Here is a 15,114-nt window from a genome sequence, read left to right as displayed (position 1 = left end):
GGCAACGAAAATTAGAGGTGGGGCTGAGCACTCCCTTGACTTTCATTCTCTGGTCTGACTTAACAAAAACCAGGAGGAAAAGAGAGCTGGGCATCAGAAACAATGTAAAGATGGGTGGCGGGCCTATTACAGACAGCTCTGTACAGTGATCTGCCCTCAGGGAGACCCAACAGGCCAGTCCACTGCAGTGGCGTTCAATGTGGTAAGCCTGGGCTTCAGCAGAAGTCAGCTTACGAAGAGCCCTGGGAGCTCTGCCAGCCAAGAGTTAGATCACTGGAAATGGACCTGCCCTGGAGTTGAAGGACTTCAGGTCGGAGCCACAGATCTTATTGGCTCTAAGCTGAAAAGCCCTTCACTTAGCCCAGCCTCCAAAGTGACCGCCACTGTTGAAAGAATGGCCAAGTGGGGTCAGTAACATTGCAGGCAGAGCTGTAAATTTCCTGTTGGAGATGCCACCTGCCTTTACCTGGCCAGCTCTCCTCCCAGGCCAGCTAGGTAATGGAAGTCAACAGGGTGCCTTCCCCAAGGAGGTTCACACCTCCCTTAAAATGTACCCTATGTGAAAAGATAAATAGGTCTAGGTCCCTTAACTTACAAGGCCCAAAGCCCACCAGGTTATTATCAAGCCCCTTCTATCAGGTTCTCTTTGCCTCTCAATCAGAAAACTTATTTGTAACTTGGACAACACCTTTCTTGACTCCTCTAATAGCGACTCTGCCCATTGTTCTGGACCCTGTCTGGCCCACTCCTGGGCCTCATTCTTTAGTAATTTTGTTGCTTATTGAAATCAGTGGTACACAGACATTCTGTACATATCCTGTGGGGGCAGCAGTAGTATCTCTTAAACAGTATTACTGTAAATAGTGTACTTCAAAATGTAAATTACCTTGTTTAAAACTGTGACTTTAACATCTGTGTAATTAGTGCATATGGTATCTACTCTAGATTATCAGGATAATTCATTATTAGGTAAATTTGGCTAGTAGGGAGTACAGTTCTGTGAGCAGTGTTTCCTATTAAATATCAACTACTGTCTCAGTTACACGTAGCAGCGGCAGCTCCGCCTTGTTCGGGAAAAGTAAATGCACAAAGTTAAAAAGTTAAAGACATGCTGCAGATAGCTAGTCATTATTCTGTGTATAAAAGTAGAGCAGAAATTAAACGCTGAGGATTCCTGTAAATTCTTTGTTCTCTGTAGTAGATTGCCATTTATACTCCCAACATGTGTGTACTGGTAATCCTCTCCCACACTAATGAGTGGCGTTTCTCCCGGTTTTGGCTGGAATCTGCTTTATTCTCACCCTGTCTCTATACTACAGTGTCTGTTTAAGTGTTTACAGCTGGTAATGGAGCAAACCAAGGCCTTCGGCAACCAGGCGGTCAACCAAATGCTACTACAGGAATGCGCTCGGCTCCCCACCCAGGAGACAGCAGCTTAAGACATCGCCCCATGGCAGCGCAGAGTGCCTCGTTGCTCCACGTCAGCAGGGGTGGCTCTGAAGACGGATCGTCATCCCTCTGCACCTCTTGGACTTCTGGGACTGATGTGATGGGCTGTGCGCCACTCTGGGAAAGAAAGCTGCTTTTACGCCCATCACTCGGGCCTAATAAAAGATAACATGGCTGACTAAAGTCAGGGAGGGGCTGGCAAAAAAAAAAAAAAAAAAAAAAAGAATAGGAGGTCTCTCAGGGGTGGTTAGAGTCTTGGTTCAATGCATCCCCATGGCAAGCCACCCTACTATCAGGACTCATAGGGCCCCTTGTTCTCCTGATTTTAATTTTAACATTTGGCCCTTGCATTGTTAACAAACTTGTACGTTTATAAAACAGAGATTGGGCACCATTCAATTAATGGTCCAACGGTCCCAATATAAACCCTTAAATGTTTGTAAAACCTATAAAATGTCAGTCCAAAACCCATGATTGGGTTTTTCAAACATGTACATAAACAAGGGGGGAATGAAGAACCAAAGTGACTCCATTTTTAAACAATAAAAAAAGCAGCCTCCGTTTCCCATAGCAGACCCGGGTCCTTGTAAAAGCAGGCATTCAGGCATTCCAGAGGTATCAAAGCTTACCAGGGACAGCCAGCTCGGCAGACCAAGGACAGCACAGTAGAGACTGCTGAACAAAGTAACTCCCTGAGTCCAAAGCTTCAGTGCTGTAAGCCCCCGCTGTAACTCCCTGCGCCCAAAGCTTCCATGCTATAACTCTTTTTTCCCGCTGATGTAGCCCCTTTTTCCTTTAAAAACTCTCCCTGACAAATACCGGGGCCTCACTCCTTCCTCCGCTGTGCCAGTTGGTTGGATGGGGTCCCTGTCGTGGCTTGTACTCCCGAATAAACCTTGCTTTTGCAGTTTGGTGTGATCGACTCTCTGGGGGTCTCTGCGGGGATCTAATGATCTGGGCACAACATACTTTTTGGTGCCTGTGGGGAGCAACTCGGACTAGACTAAGTTACTGGAATTAAGACTTATTCTATGCATCTGCTCTCCCACAATATGGCGCTGAGAAGGGAGAAACAGCTTCTACTCAGCTGCCTCCAGTTCAACCAATAAACTGTAGGACCTGCTCCTGATTGGAGGAGGGCAGTGTACTCGGCGTGTGGGTAGCAGAGTTGGGATTGGTGGAAAAGGACTATAAAGGAGGAGAGAGACAACATGCACCAGGAACATCTAAGGGGAACATCTATCTGAAGGAACACCTGTGCAGCCCCCGAGAGAGCCGGCCGGCAGTGTGCCACTCCCCCGCGGAAGTGGGGAATGTGGCAGGGGGAACCGCCCTTCCACAGAGGTGGAAGGGACGGTAGCCAACCCGGGAAGAACCAGCAGCAAACCCGGGGAGGGCCGAGCAGACAAAAGAACAGCGCAGGGTCCTGTGTCGTTCCTCCATGAAGAGGGGGAGCGACATAATGGTGCCGTGACTCGGATAGGAAACTTAGGAGGGAAGAAACAGGAAGAAGTGGGAAAATATCGGAGAGAGAGACTAGCAAACAGCCTAGGGAAAAGCCGGACGAAAAAGGTGCCAGAAGAAGCTATCAAAAGCCTAGGCATAGACTCAGATACGGACTACGGGGGGAAGCTGGGAGAAATCTCTAAGGTCGAAAGTGAAAGTGAAAGCTAGAACAAACAGACTCGGATACGGACTGTGGGGAGAAGCCAGGAGAAATGAGGGAGGAATATTTTTGGAAGAAAACTTAGGGAAACATACCGGGTAGAGAAAAATGTTAGGGAAATTGAAGCCACGGGGGGCAGGCCGAGGCGGAGACGTAAGCCAGCTTGGAATTCTTTAAGTCAGCCCGGGGAGCAAAAGGCGAAAAGTTAAACCAGAGGCGGAAACGTGGGCCAGGTTGGAATCCGTCAGATTAGCCTGGGGAGCAAAAGACGGGAAGCCAAACCATAAGGCGGAGACGTGTAAGCTAGGTTGAATTCGCCAGGTTAGCCCGGGGAACTTAGATTGAATACCGGTGGTGGCGGAAACGTAAGCTACGCTGTGTGACTCGTGGAAGCCGCCGCGTGCAGAGAGCGCGCGGGGCGTGAATAGATAGGGAACGTGGGGCTAGTGCGAGGCAGTGGTGCGGGCGCGAAGGGGCGCGGAGACCGCGGAGTGCGCGCGCGAAGCCGGGAAGCCACGCAGATGAGAGAAGCACGGGCTGAAGCGGCGCAGAGCCGGAAAGCCGCCGCAGGGCGAGGTGCCAAAAGAAGCAGCCTCGGGGCGGGTGCCGGGAAGCCGCGGAGATAAGAGAAACAGAAGTTTAGAAGTAAAATGAGAGAAATAGGAATGCTGGCAGATAGAAGTAAAATAGGAGAAATAGGAATGCCCGGAGATAGAGAAATAGAGAAAAATAAGGCCTCCCCACAACACGGCAATGAGAGAGCTTGGATTCGGTCTGCCTGATTAGTAAGACGATAAGCACCTGCGGGCAGATGGAAGCTCTCTCTCTCTCTCTCTACTTCTGCCTCTCTGTAACTCTGCCTTTAAAATAAATAAATAAATATTTTTTTAAAAAAAGTAGAATCAGATGGTGTCCATGAAAATAAAGAAAAAACAACATTGAGTGAGGTGAGTCATGAAATGATGACAGCCAGGAGCAGGAAATGAAGGAGGGATTGGAGGCTGGGGTGCTTGTTGCCCTGGCTTCAGCAACTCATTTTCATGCTGAAGAGAATTAATCTACATGAGGATTCAGTGGACAAGTATGAATGCTGATGTTTAGAAATAAACCTGGCCGGCGGCGTGGCTCACTAGGCTAATCCTCCACCTTGCGGCGCCGGCACACTGGGTTCTAGTCCCGGTCGGGGCACCGGATTCTGTCCTGGTTGCCCCTCTTCCAGGCCAGCTGGGAGAGTAGGCCGGTGCCGCGGCTCACTAGGCTAATCCGCCTGTGGCACCGGCACCCCGAGTTCTAGGCCCGGCTGCCCCTCTTCCAGTCCAGCTCTCTGCTGTGGCCCAGGAGTGCAGTGGAGGATGGCCCAACTGCTTGGGCCCTGCACACACATGGGAGACCAGGAGGAAGCACCTGGCTCCTGGCTTCAAATTGGCGCAGCACGCTGGCTGTAGCGGCCATTTGGGGGGTGAACCAACGGAAGGAAGACCTTTCTCTCTTTCTCTAACTCTGTCAAAAAAAAAAAAAAAAAAAAAAAAAGAGAGCGAGAGAGAGAGATAAAGGGAGAGTAAACTCCCCTATCATTTACTAGGCAATACTGGAGAATCACCCTGCCTGTCCCAGTGCTGGCTGGATGTGTGAGGTGACGTAACTCGTCTGTGTAGTTCCTACGTCTCTCTTGAGGCCTGATACAAAAGTCCACCTTGAGATCCTGAACTCTGAAATAATGTCATTTTTGGACAGTGCTGTGACTATCTTCTTGGGTACAAGGTGAGTGCCTCTGACAGGCAGAAGGGAAGTTAATGTTATGGCCAAGGCAGCTGGATATGGTAGATTGTTGTGTGTCTGGGAGCTTTCCCCAGCAAACAGCCATTTTCTTTCCAACACCCTCTCGCTGTAGGAGACTGCTCTCCTGCCTCAGTGGTTTTGGACCTGGTCAGTGTCTCCATCTTCCAAACAGAAATTTTGTTAAAGATGTATATATTTGTTGCTATTGATTTCTCAACAATGTTGCAGTGGATTCGGTTCTGAGAGGAGGAGCATGGTGGGGGCAAGAGGCACGGAGTCACCACACAGACCCCAGGAGTCGGGTGAAAGCAGGCCTGAGGGGAGTAGCCCGCACTTGTTTACTTCAGTTGGTACAACATCTTATATAGCCAAGACCAGCCAATCTGGTCAAGGGGCGGTTTATGCCCCAACCAATCCCAGCCTGTTACCAGGCAGTTTCCAAAGCCATGCAATCACAGCCTGTTGCCAGGCAGGCTCCGTCGCCAGGTGGGTTTCAAAGCAATTCCTGAGTAAACGCTCGCTTGCCAGTGGCCACCTTGGCATGGCCTTCTCATTCCACCACATGTATTTATTTATTTAAAAGAGCAGTAGAGGGGCCGGTGCTGTGACGAAGCGGGTAAAGCTGCTGCCTGCAGTGCCGACATCCCATATGGACACCGGTTTGAGTTCCGGCTGCTCTACTTCTGATCCAGCTCTCTGCTCTGGCCTGGGAAAGCAGTAGAAGATGGCCCTAGTTTTTGGGCCCCTGTACACTCGTGGGAGACCTGGAAGAAGCTCCTGGCTCCTGCCTTTGGATTGGCGCAGCTTCAGCTGTTGGCAGCCATCTGGAGTGAACCAGTGGATCGAAGACCTCTCTCTCTGCCTCTCTGTAACTCTTCAAGTAAACAAATACCCCTATTCCCTGCAGGATGAAGAGGCATGCTGTTATCCTTTTACAAACCATACGGAGCTAGTTGGAACATGTGTTATGGCATTCCTTGACCACTCTTCAGTCACCTGCTCAGGCACCTTGTGGTGCTCTCCCACCTTATCAGCAAGGCTGTTAAGTTAAAGCGCATGGCTGGAGAGTGGCACCAGTTAGGCGGACAGGTACTCAGAGTCCTCACAGAGAGAGGGCAAGATGGAGTGGCCAGACTCAGATGGTGTCATTCTGGTTTGCTGTTGAACAACAATCTTTGGAATGGGATTTATTAATAGAGCGTGCAGCAATGACTCATGTAATGCTGTGTTTTTGGATAAGGAAGATTTTCCAGAATATTGCTTTTGTATAAGAAAAATTGGGCTGGGGCTGGCGCTGAGGCATAGGGGGTAAAGCCACCATCTGCAGTGCTGGCATCCCATGTGGGCACCGGTATGAGTCCCAGCTGCTCCACTTCTGATCTAGTTCCCTGCTAATGGCCTGGGAGAGCAGAGAAAGATGGTCCAAGTGGTTGGGCCCCTGTACCCATGTGGGAGACCTGGAAGAAGCTCCCGCTCCTGGCTTTGCATCACTGTGGCCATCTGGGGAGTGAACCTGTGGATGGAAGACCTCTCTCTGTCTCCTCTCTCTCTCTCTTCATCTCCTTCTCTCTCTAAAACTCTGACTTTCAAATAAACAAACAAATCTTTAAAAATAAATAAATAATCTTTACAATTTATGTTGAAAATAGCCTATGGGACAAAGAGTAAAACTAGACATAAATTATGATTTATCAAAACAAATGAAATAAAACTATAAATATTCCAAAGAAAAGTCTTTATAATTTGAATATAGGCAAATCTCTGTATTTGTTATTAAATCAGATTTAAAATGCTATTATCTATTGCAGTGCATCTTTTCAAGTTTAAATTTCCTCCAAAAAGAATGTTGAGAAACTACAGTACCTGTAATAGTGAACAATGCTTCATAACTGAGGTCAAAATTAGAATTTTCCAAAAACATAATGGTATGCTATAAAAAGAAGCAAATTTTATTTTTAAATTAATAAGAGTAAAATTTATTCCTTTTATTTCTTAACTTACAAAAGTAATACATACTAAATATAGAAAGAGAAATAGAGTCTTACTTACTATCCTACTATAAAAAATTATGACAAACTGCTAACACATTGGATATACTTTTCTAATATTTTGGTGTGTCAAATGCACAAATATATTCATAAGAATTAGGACTGGCCAGGAATGTTATAGGAAAATGTACATGTTCATTGCAAAGCTGGACCAAACATCTTCCTTTCAAGGATAGGGTTTCAGGGTTCTTTAGTAGTATATCAGTCACTTGAATTATAATATTTAAAACAATAGATTTCATATTACTGACTCAAGCTAAAAAAAAAACTTGAGTATTAGAATAGTTCCAAAAACAGAGTTTTCTTGAAATCTGGTATTTAAATGATGCATCAAAGACAAAACCAAAAATGCCACATGAGATTTCTCATTAGATCCTGGTGAGATTCTTCTCAAGTTGAAGAACAATTTCCTTCAAAGCAGAATCCTCTGCCCAATTAGTTTTACTCCCCAAAATGAGGTTCTGCAAAAAAATAAAAATAAGTACTTTTAAAAATTTTCACTTATGAGATGTGTACCTCTGTGATAATGAGAAAAAATTGTTGTACATTCTTGAGATCTTCATCCCTGCTTTTAGCTTTGATCTCCACGATGCTAGAGAATATTAAGAATGTTCACAGCAGTTGCTAAAAGGATCATCAGGACCCAGAAAGGCAAATACTACATGTTCTCCCTTATATGTGGGAGCTAACATTTAAAAAACAAGCAAAACAAAGAAAAAAGAAAGCCTATATAACAAAAATAGCCTTGCTATAGATATTTTTATTAAGATTTACTTTATTTACTTGAAAAGCAGAGTTGCAGAGAGACAGAAGAGACAGAGAGAGATTCCAATGCTTGCTGGTTCACTCCCCAGATGGCAGCAACAGCAGGACCAGGCCGAAGCCAGCAGCCAGGAGCTTCATCCAGGTCCCCAATGAGTGCAGGGGCCGAAGCACTTGGGCCATCCTCCACTGCTTTTCCTGTAGCATTAGCAGGAAGCTGGATTGGAAGTGGAGTAGCAGGGACTAGAACTGGCGCCCATATGAGATGCTAGCACTGTAGGCGGAGGCTTAACTTTCTGTGCCACAACAAGGACCCCAGGTCATTTTTTCATTCAGTTATTGTTTATAGCCACTGTCTGTATTTCCAGTAAAGTAAGATCTTTTTGCTTTTCACCTGTTAAACTTCCTATTCACTGAAGTATTAAGCCTAATTTTTACTGTGATATAAAATTTTTTAAAAATTATCTGGCATTTTATTGTCCTACATTTCACATTGCATTTTCCACTTGTAATGTGAATTTAAAATGTTATCTCAAAAACTAAAAAAAAAAAAAAAAAAAAAAAATGGGGCCGGCGCTGTGGGACAGGAGGTTAAAGCCCTGGCTGGCAGCACCAGAATCCCATATGGGCACCGGTTCAAGTCCTGGCTGCTCCACTTCTGATCCAGCTCTCTGCTATGGCCTGGGAAAGCAGCAGAAGATGGCCAAAATCCTTGGGCCCCTGCACCTGCATGGGAGACCCAGAAGAAGCTCCAGGCTCCTGGCTTAGGATCAGCTCAGCTCCAGCGGTTGTGGCCATTTGGGGAGTGAACCAGCGAATGGAAGACCTCTCTCTCTCTGTCTCTCTCTGGCTCTACATCTCTCTGTTAACTCTTTCAAATAAATAAATAAATATTAAAAAAAAAAAGAAGAAAAAAGGCAGAAAGCAAAGGAGAAGGAAGGAGGGTAGAAGTGATAGAGGAGGACAGTGGAGAGATGGAGGAGGGAAATATTTTTATGTTCTTAGAATTGTATATACAAGTTACAACGAATGTTAAAAAACTAATTAAAATTTAAATTAAATTAAAAATGCATCATCAGTTTTCATGGATACATTTTACCTATTACAGGTACTTGGCAGTGCTATCCTAGATTAGAGGAAAAAGACAGAAGCTGTGTGAGGTACACAGTTCATTTTGCATTTATAGTAAAAACAATTTAAGCAGAAGTAATATGTCCCATTTTCAGAAGAGGTAAAAGTACTTGGTTTTTAGCTATGGCTAAGTTTAATGTCCCTAAAAACAATGAAGAATATTTTTGTGTTAGATAATGGAGAAATGACTAGGGTTATACTTAATTATGATTTTTCTCTTTGAAAAATTATGACTCAATGATACTGAGTTACTGAGTGGAATAATGTTAAAACAGATTTGAGTACAAGTGTATTATTGTTAGGCATAAAATATTAAAAGTGTTCACTTTTACCACTCTTACTCTGTAGAGTACTGTAAGTCTTAACCATAGCAACTAGACAAGAGAAAGAAATAAAGGACATCTAAATATAAAAGGAGGTGGTCAAATTATCCCTTTTTGTAGCCAAATCATTTTAAATAGAGAAATCTAGAGACTTCACTGAAGACTATTATAACTGGCTAATAATGTATTAAGGTTGCAGAAAAGAAAATCAATACAAAGGGCAGGCATTTGGTACAGTGGTTAACCCAATGCTTGGGACACTGCCTCCTCCCACTTCTGATCTAGCTTCTTGTTAATGTGCATTGTGAGAAGCAGCAGGTGGACAGTTCAGGTGTTTGGATCCTTACAATCTATGTGAAAGACCTGGACTGAATTTTTGGATTCTGGCTGTGGCCTGGTTCGGTCCTGTTTTTTTTTTTCCCTCCCTCCCTCCCTCTTTATTTATTTATTTATTTATTGACAGGCAGAGTGGACAGTGAGAGAGAGAGAGACAAAGAGAAAGGTCTTCCTTTTCCATTGTTTCACCCTCCAATGGCCGGCGCGGCCGGCACGTTGCGCTGATCTGAAGCCAGGAGCCAGGTGCTTCTCCTAGTCTCCCATGGGGTGCAGGGCCCAAGCACTTGGGCCATCCTCCACTGCACTCCCGGGCCATAGCAGAGAGCTAGACTGGAAGAGGAGCAACCGGGACAGAATCCGGCGCCCTGACCGGGACTAGAACCCGGTGTGCCGGCGCCACAGGCAGAGGATTAGCCTAGTGAGCCGCAGCGCTGGCCATCCTTCTTTATTTTTAAAAAAAGATTTATTTATTTATTTGAAAGGCAGAGTGACGGAAAGAGAGGAATGGGAGGGAGAGATCTATCTGCTGGCTCTTCCCAAATGGCTGTAACACTGACACTCAGCGAGGCTGAGACCAGGAGCCAGGAGGCATGAACTCCCTCAGGGTCTCCCACGTGCGTGCGTGGCTGGAGCCCAACCACTTGGGTTATATTCTACTACTTTTCCGGGTGCATTAGCCAGGGAGCTGGGACTTGAACTGATCGGGTGGCACTGTGCCACAGTGCTGGCTCCCCAGTCCTGCAAAAATGCAGGAATTTGGGGAGAGAACCAAGTGGATGTGAATCAAGTGAACCAAGGGGATCAATAATCTCTCTGCCTTTCAAATAAATAGAAAAAATCTTTTTAAAAAAATCAATACACACAAAAGATTTTTTATACAACAACGTTGAGAGAAATCCCATTAACAATAAAAAAGGCATCCTAGAAATAAATGTAACGTGGGAAATAAGTGATAGCTATAATTACAAAGCACCCATGACAGAAACTGAAGAGGGCACACATAAAAATGGAAAAGCATTCATGTCCACAGATTGGAAGAAATAATATTGTTAAAATATCCATACTACTAAAAGTCTTATTTATTTATTTATTTATTTATTTTTATTTGAAAGGTGGAGTGAGACAGAGAGACAGATCTTCTGTCCAGTGTCCACTTCTCAAATGCCTGCAATACCTCGAGCTAGCCCAGGCACGCTGATAAAGGATGATGGTGCCCCAAGCAGCAGCTGAACCCACTGTACCAGAACACCCACCCTGGAGGAATATTCTAATAATCTAATATTCTATAGCCCAGTAGGATAACAATGGTTGATAACAATTGAGTATTTCAAAATAGCTAGTAGGATTTTAAAAGTTTGCAACACAAAGAGATGACAAATGTGATAGCTGGGTGATAGATATGCTAATTATCCTGATCTGACTACTGTACACTGTATTCATATATTGAAATGCCACTTTGTATCCCATAAATATGGGTAATTACTATGTGTCAACTAGGAAATATATTAAAAATAAATAAACATACTAAAAACTGTGGTTTTAGGCACATTTCTGCTGCAATAAGTGAAAAGGCTGGTGTATAATAAGCCAGTCAAATTTATAGGAGTGGATGGAAGTAAGTATTCAAACATGACTGAACTCCTACGGCCTCAGTTTAGGAATAAACAGAGCTCCTAAAGTTAGCCAATGTGTTCATTAAGTCAAATTTAATACTAGGATAGCAGTACTATGGGCTTAAAAATTTATAGGCTATGAATAAAATCAAGTAATAAAAAACCCACAGAAGTCTCAAGTCAGCATGAAGGACACATGCCAAGGAAAAGTAAAATTTTGCCCCCAGAGCTACAAAAACTTGTTCCATTGACTAATGTCTAATGTCGGGGCCAGTGTGGTGGTGCACAGGTTAAGCCACTGTCTGAGAAGCCAGCGTTCCATATGGGCACCAATTCCAGCTCTGGCTGCTCTGCGTCAGATCCAGTTCTCTGCTTATGCACCTGGGAAAGCAACGGAAGATGGCCCAGGTACTTGGGCCCCTGCCAGCTATCTGGAAGATTTGGATGGAGTTGCCAGCCCTGGCTTTAGCCTGGCCAGCCCTGGCTTTTGCAGTCATTGGAGACTTTATCAGTGAATGGAAGATCTCTATCTCTGGCCCCTCTATACACTCTAACTCTGCCTTTCAAATAAATAAATAAATCTTTAAAAATAAAATGTCTATTGGGGGCCAGTGTTGTGGTACAGCAGGTTAAGCACTGTCTCCAACACCGGCATCACATATGGGTGCCAGTTTGTGTCCCGGCTGCTCTACTTCCAATCCAGTTCCCTGCTAATGACCTAAAAACCAGCAGAAGATGGCCCAAGTGTATGGGTCCCTACCACCACATGCGAGACCTGGATGAAGTTCCTGGCTCCTGGAATCAGCCTGGCCCAGCCCTGGCCATTGCAACCATCTGGGGAGCAAATCAGCAAGATGCAGGATCTTTCTCTTTCTCTCTCCTTCTCTCTGTATCTCTTTCAAATAAAATAAATAAATCTTTTTCCAAAAAAAGGCTATGGTCTAAACCATAATGAAAAACCAAAGCCTTAACCATGAATTCATGTATATATAAACAGACCAATATTCAGTCCTGAATTATTTTATCGGGATCAAAGACTAACTTACTGGGCTTGGCATTGTAGCATAGTGGGTAAAGACCCTGTATGAGACACCAGCATCCCAAATGGGCACTGGCTCAAGTTCCAGCTGCTTCACTTCCAATCCAGCTCCCTGCTAATGGCCTAGGAAAAGCAGCAGATGATCGCCCTAGGGCTTGGGCCCTTGCTACTCACGTGGGAGACCCAGAAGAAGCTCCTGGCTCCTGGCTTTGGCTTAGTCCAGCTCTGGCCATTGGGGCCATCATGGGGGTGAACCAGCAGAAGGAAGACTTCTCTTTCTCTGTCTCTCCCTCTCTTTGTAAATTTGACTTTCAAATAAATAATTAAATATTTTTTAATTTTTAAAAACATTTTTCAAACTGGCCCCTGTGCCATAGAAGGATATACTCCACCTCAGTGCTGGCATCCCATATGGACACCATTTCGAATCCTGGCTGCTCTACTTTGGATCCAGCTTTCTGCTGATGGCCTGGGAGAGCAGTAGAAGATGGCCCAAATCCTTGGGACCCTGCACCCAAGTGGGAGACCCAGAAGAAGCTCCTGACTCCTGGCTTTGGGTTGGCTCAACTCCAGCTGTTGTGACCATTTGGGGAGTAAACCAGCGGATGGAAGACCTCTCTCTCCATCTCTCCCTCTCTGTAACTCTGCCACTCAAATAAATAAATCCATCTTAAAACAAACAAACAAAAAAACATTCTACACCACAGCGCTGGACCCCACACAAAAAAAAAAAAAAAGAGAGAGAGAGACTAACTTATTGAAAGTAAGTCAATATTGTAATAGCATCAGTTACCACCCTCCCTAATTTATGTAAATGTTACCTGGAACACGTGTTGAATGACTGTAGTTACGTTTATCTCCATCTGTAGGTTTTGTCGTATGGTCTTTATCTTTTCTGAATTTTCCATACTGTCCAAATCGTCTTTCTGTTTGTTCTTTTCAGTCTGTATTTCTAAAAGCTTACTTTCTGAAGCTTTTTTTAAATCTAATAGGTTAAAATAAAATAATACATATGATGACTCCATAAATAAGGATCATGAAAAATTATGAAACAGAACATTTCCTGGTTATTTTATTCAAGAGAAAAAAATCTTTTGGGGCTAGTGCTCTGATGAAGTGAGCTAAACCTCTGCCTGTGGTGCTGTCATTCCATATGGGCATCGGTTCTAGTTCTGGCTGCTCCTCTTCCAATCCAGCTCTCTGCTATGGTATGAGAAAGCAGCGGAAGATGGCCTAGGTGCTTGGGTCCTGCACCCGTGTGGGAGATCCGGAAGGAGCTCCAGGCTCCTGGCTTCGGATGGCCGTTGTGGCCATTTGGGGAGTGAACCAGCAGATGGAAGACCTCTCTCTATGTCTTTCCCTCTCTTTATCTATAACTCTACCTCTCAAATAAATAAAATCTAAAAAAAAAATATCATTTATAAAGAGTCATTTATTTGAAGAGCAGAGCAGCATCAAGCTGAGAAAGAGCGACAGAAAGAGGAAGAGAGATCTTTCATCTGTTGGTTCACTCCCCAAACGGCTATAACAGCCACTTCTGGGCCAGGCCGAAGCCAGGAGCCAGGACTACATCCAGGTCTCTCCCGTGGGTAGCAGAGGCTGAAGTGTGTGAGCCATTGTCTGCTGCTTTTTCAGGTACATTAGCAGAGAGCTGTACTGGAAGCGGAAAAGCAGGACTAGAACCGGGGCTCTGATATGGGATGCAGCAGCTTAACCCACTGCACCACAATGCTGAAGACAAAGTCCTCAGAAACTAATAATTTTGTGGGTTAAAGTTATAAAGCAACAAAAATAAAAAAGCAGAATGCATTTCATAGCCTACTTGTTAAATTTGTATGTACAAAATTTTAAGAACCTTTGAAAATTAAGAAATTTCTCAGTGGTTGAGAGAGCTGGCCGTGTTAGTCGCCAAAAAAAAAAAAAAAAAAAAAAAAAAAAAGCATTCTACATACCCAATCTCTTCTTTTTGATCTCAAGCCGTTTTCTCTCTAAACTTCGAGATTCCTGTTATTAAAAATAGAAATTAAAGCACATTACTTAAGAATGAATGCATAATAATTAAATCCCTGAGTCCTTTAAATCAGTTCATGTTTTGCTAATGTCCCTGGGAAAGCAGCAGAAGATGCCCCAAATGCTTGGGCCTGTGCACCCATGAGGGAGACCTGGCCCAGCCCTGGCTATCTGGGGAGTGAGCCAGTGGATGAAAACCCTCTGTCTCTGTCTCTTCCTTTCTGTAACTCTGCCTCTCAAATAAATATAATACAGCTTTTTAAAAAAAAAAAGAACCTGGCCGGTGCCATGGCTCACTAGGCTAATCCTCCACCTGCGGCGCTGGCACCCCGGGTTCTAGTCCCGGTTAGGGCACTGGGTACCAGTCCCGCTTGCTCCTCTTCCAGTCCAGCTCTGCTGTGGCCCGGGAGGGCAGCAGAGGATGGCCCAAGTACTTGGGTCCCTGCACCTGCATGGGAGACCAGGAGGAAGCACCCAGCTCCTGGCTTCGGATCAGCGCAGCGCCGGCTGTAGCGGCCGTTAGGGGAGTAAACCAACGGAAGGAAGATCTTTCTCTCTGTCTCCCTCTCACTGTGTAACTCTGCCTGGCAAAAAAAACAAAACAAAAAAAAAAAAACAACAACAACAAAAAAAAACCAAACCTAAGGAGCATGAATTCTAGTCATACCAGTTCCTATGGGCAACCCTCTTTAATCATTTAGTGAGTTGTTACTGAAATCATGAAAATGCATATGAAGCCAAAGAACAAATTTACCTTCTGTGATCTTATTATTAGTTTATTTAGCTTTAATATTTGTTTCATATTATCCATGAATTCACTAAAAAGGAAACAAAAATATGTTAACTTAGTTAAAAATAAAAAATCTCTCATAACTTCACTAAGTTATAAATTAGAATATACTTACCTTCACTAAATCCACTGTATACTTCATTAGAAAGTCATTGTTTTACAAAAATC

General features: G+C 44.3%; 1 protein-coding gene across 4 annotated transcripts in view; it reads right to left on the bottom strand.

The window, feature by feature from the left end:
- Positions 1-6,841: 6,841 nt before the first annotated feature.
- The window catches only part of CENPH (centromere protein H), an 18,651-nt gene continuing 10,378 nt past the window's right edge, over positions 6,842-15,114 (bottom strand). For 3 of the 4 annotated variants that reach the window (XM_089313274.1, XM_008262308.5, XM_089313275.1), the window contains exons 6-9: positions 14,911-14,974; positions 14,099-14,150; positions 12,968-13,131; positions 6,842-7,403 (exon numbers count right to left, since the gene is read on the bottom strand). In XM_089313274.1, coding sequence (XP_089169400.1) covers positions 7,311-7,403; positions 12,968-13,131; positions 14,099-14,150; positions 14,911-14,974 — 373 coding nt within the window. In that variant the 3' untranslated portion in view covers positions 6,842-7,310. The remainder of the gene's footprint in view (positions 7,404-12,967; positions 13,132-14,098; positions 14,151-14,910; positions 14,975-15,114) is intronic. The other variant, XR_016220844.1, reaches the window with a different exon arrangement.

Source organism: Oryctolagus cuniculus, chromosome 14, assembly GCF_051225735.1.
Source record: "Oryctolagus cuniculus isolate XC-2025 breed Fujian yellow rabbit chromosome 14, ASM5122573v1, whole genome shotgun sequence".
Taxonomy (NCBI): domain Eukaryota; kingdom Metazoa; phylum Chordata; class Mammalia; order Lagomorpha; family Leporidae; genus Oryctolagus; species Oryctolagus cuniculus.
The sequence above is the reverse complement of the archived record's forward strand: the minus strand, read 5'-3'. Positions and strand labels throughout refer to the sequence as shown.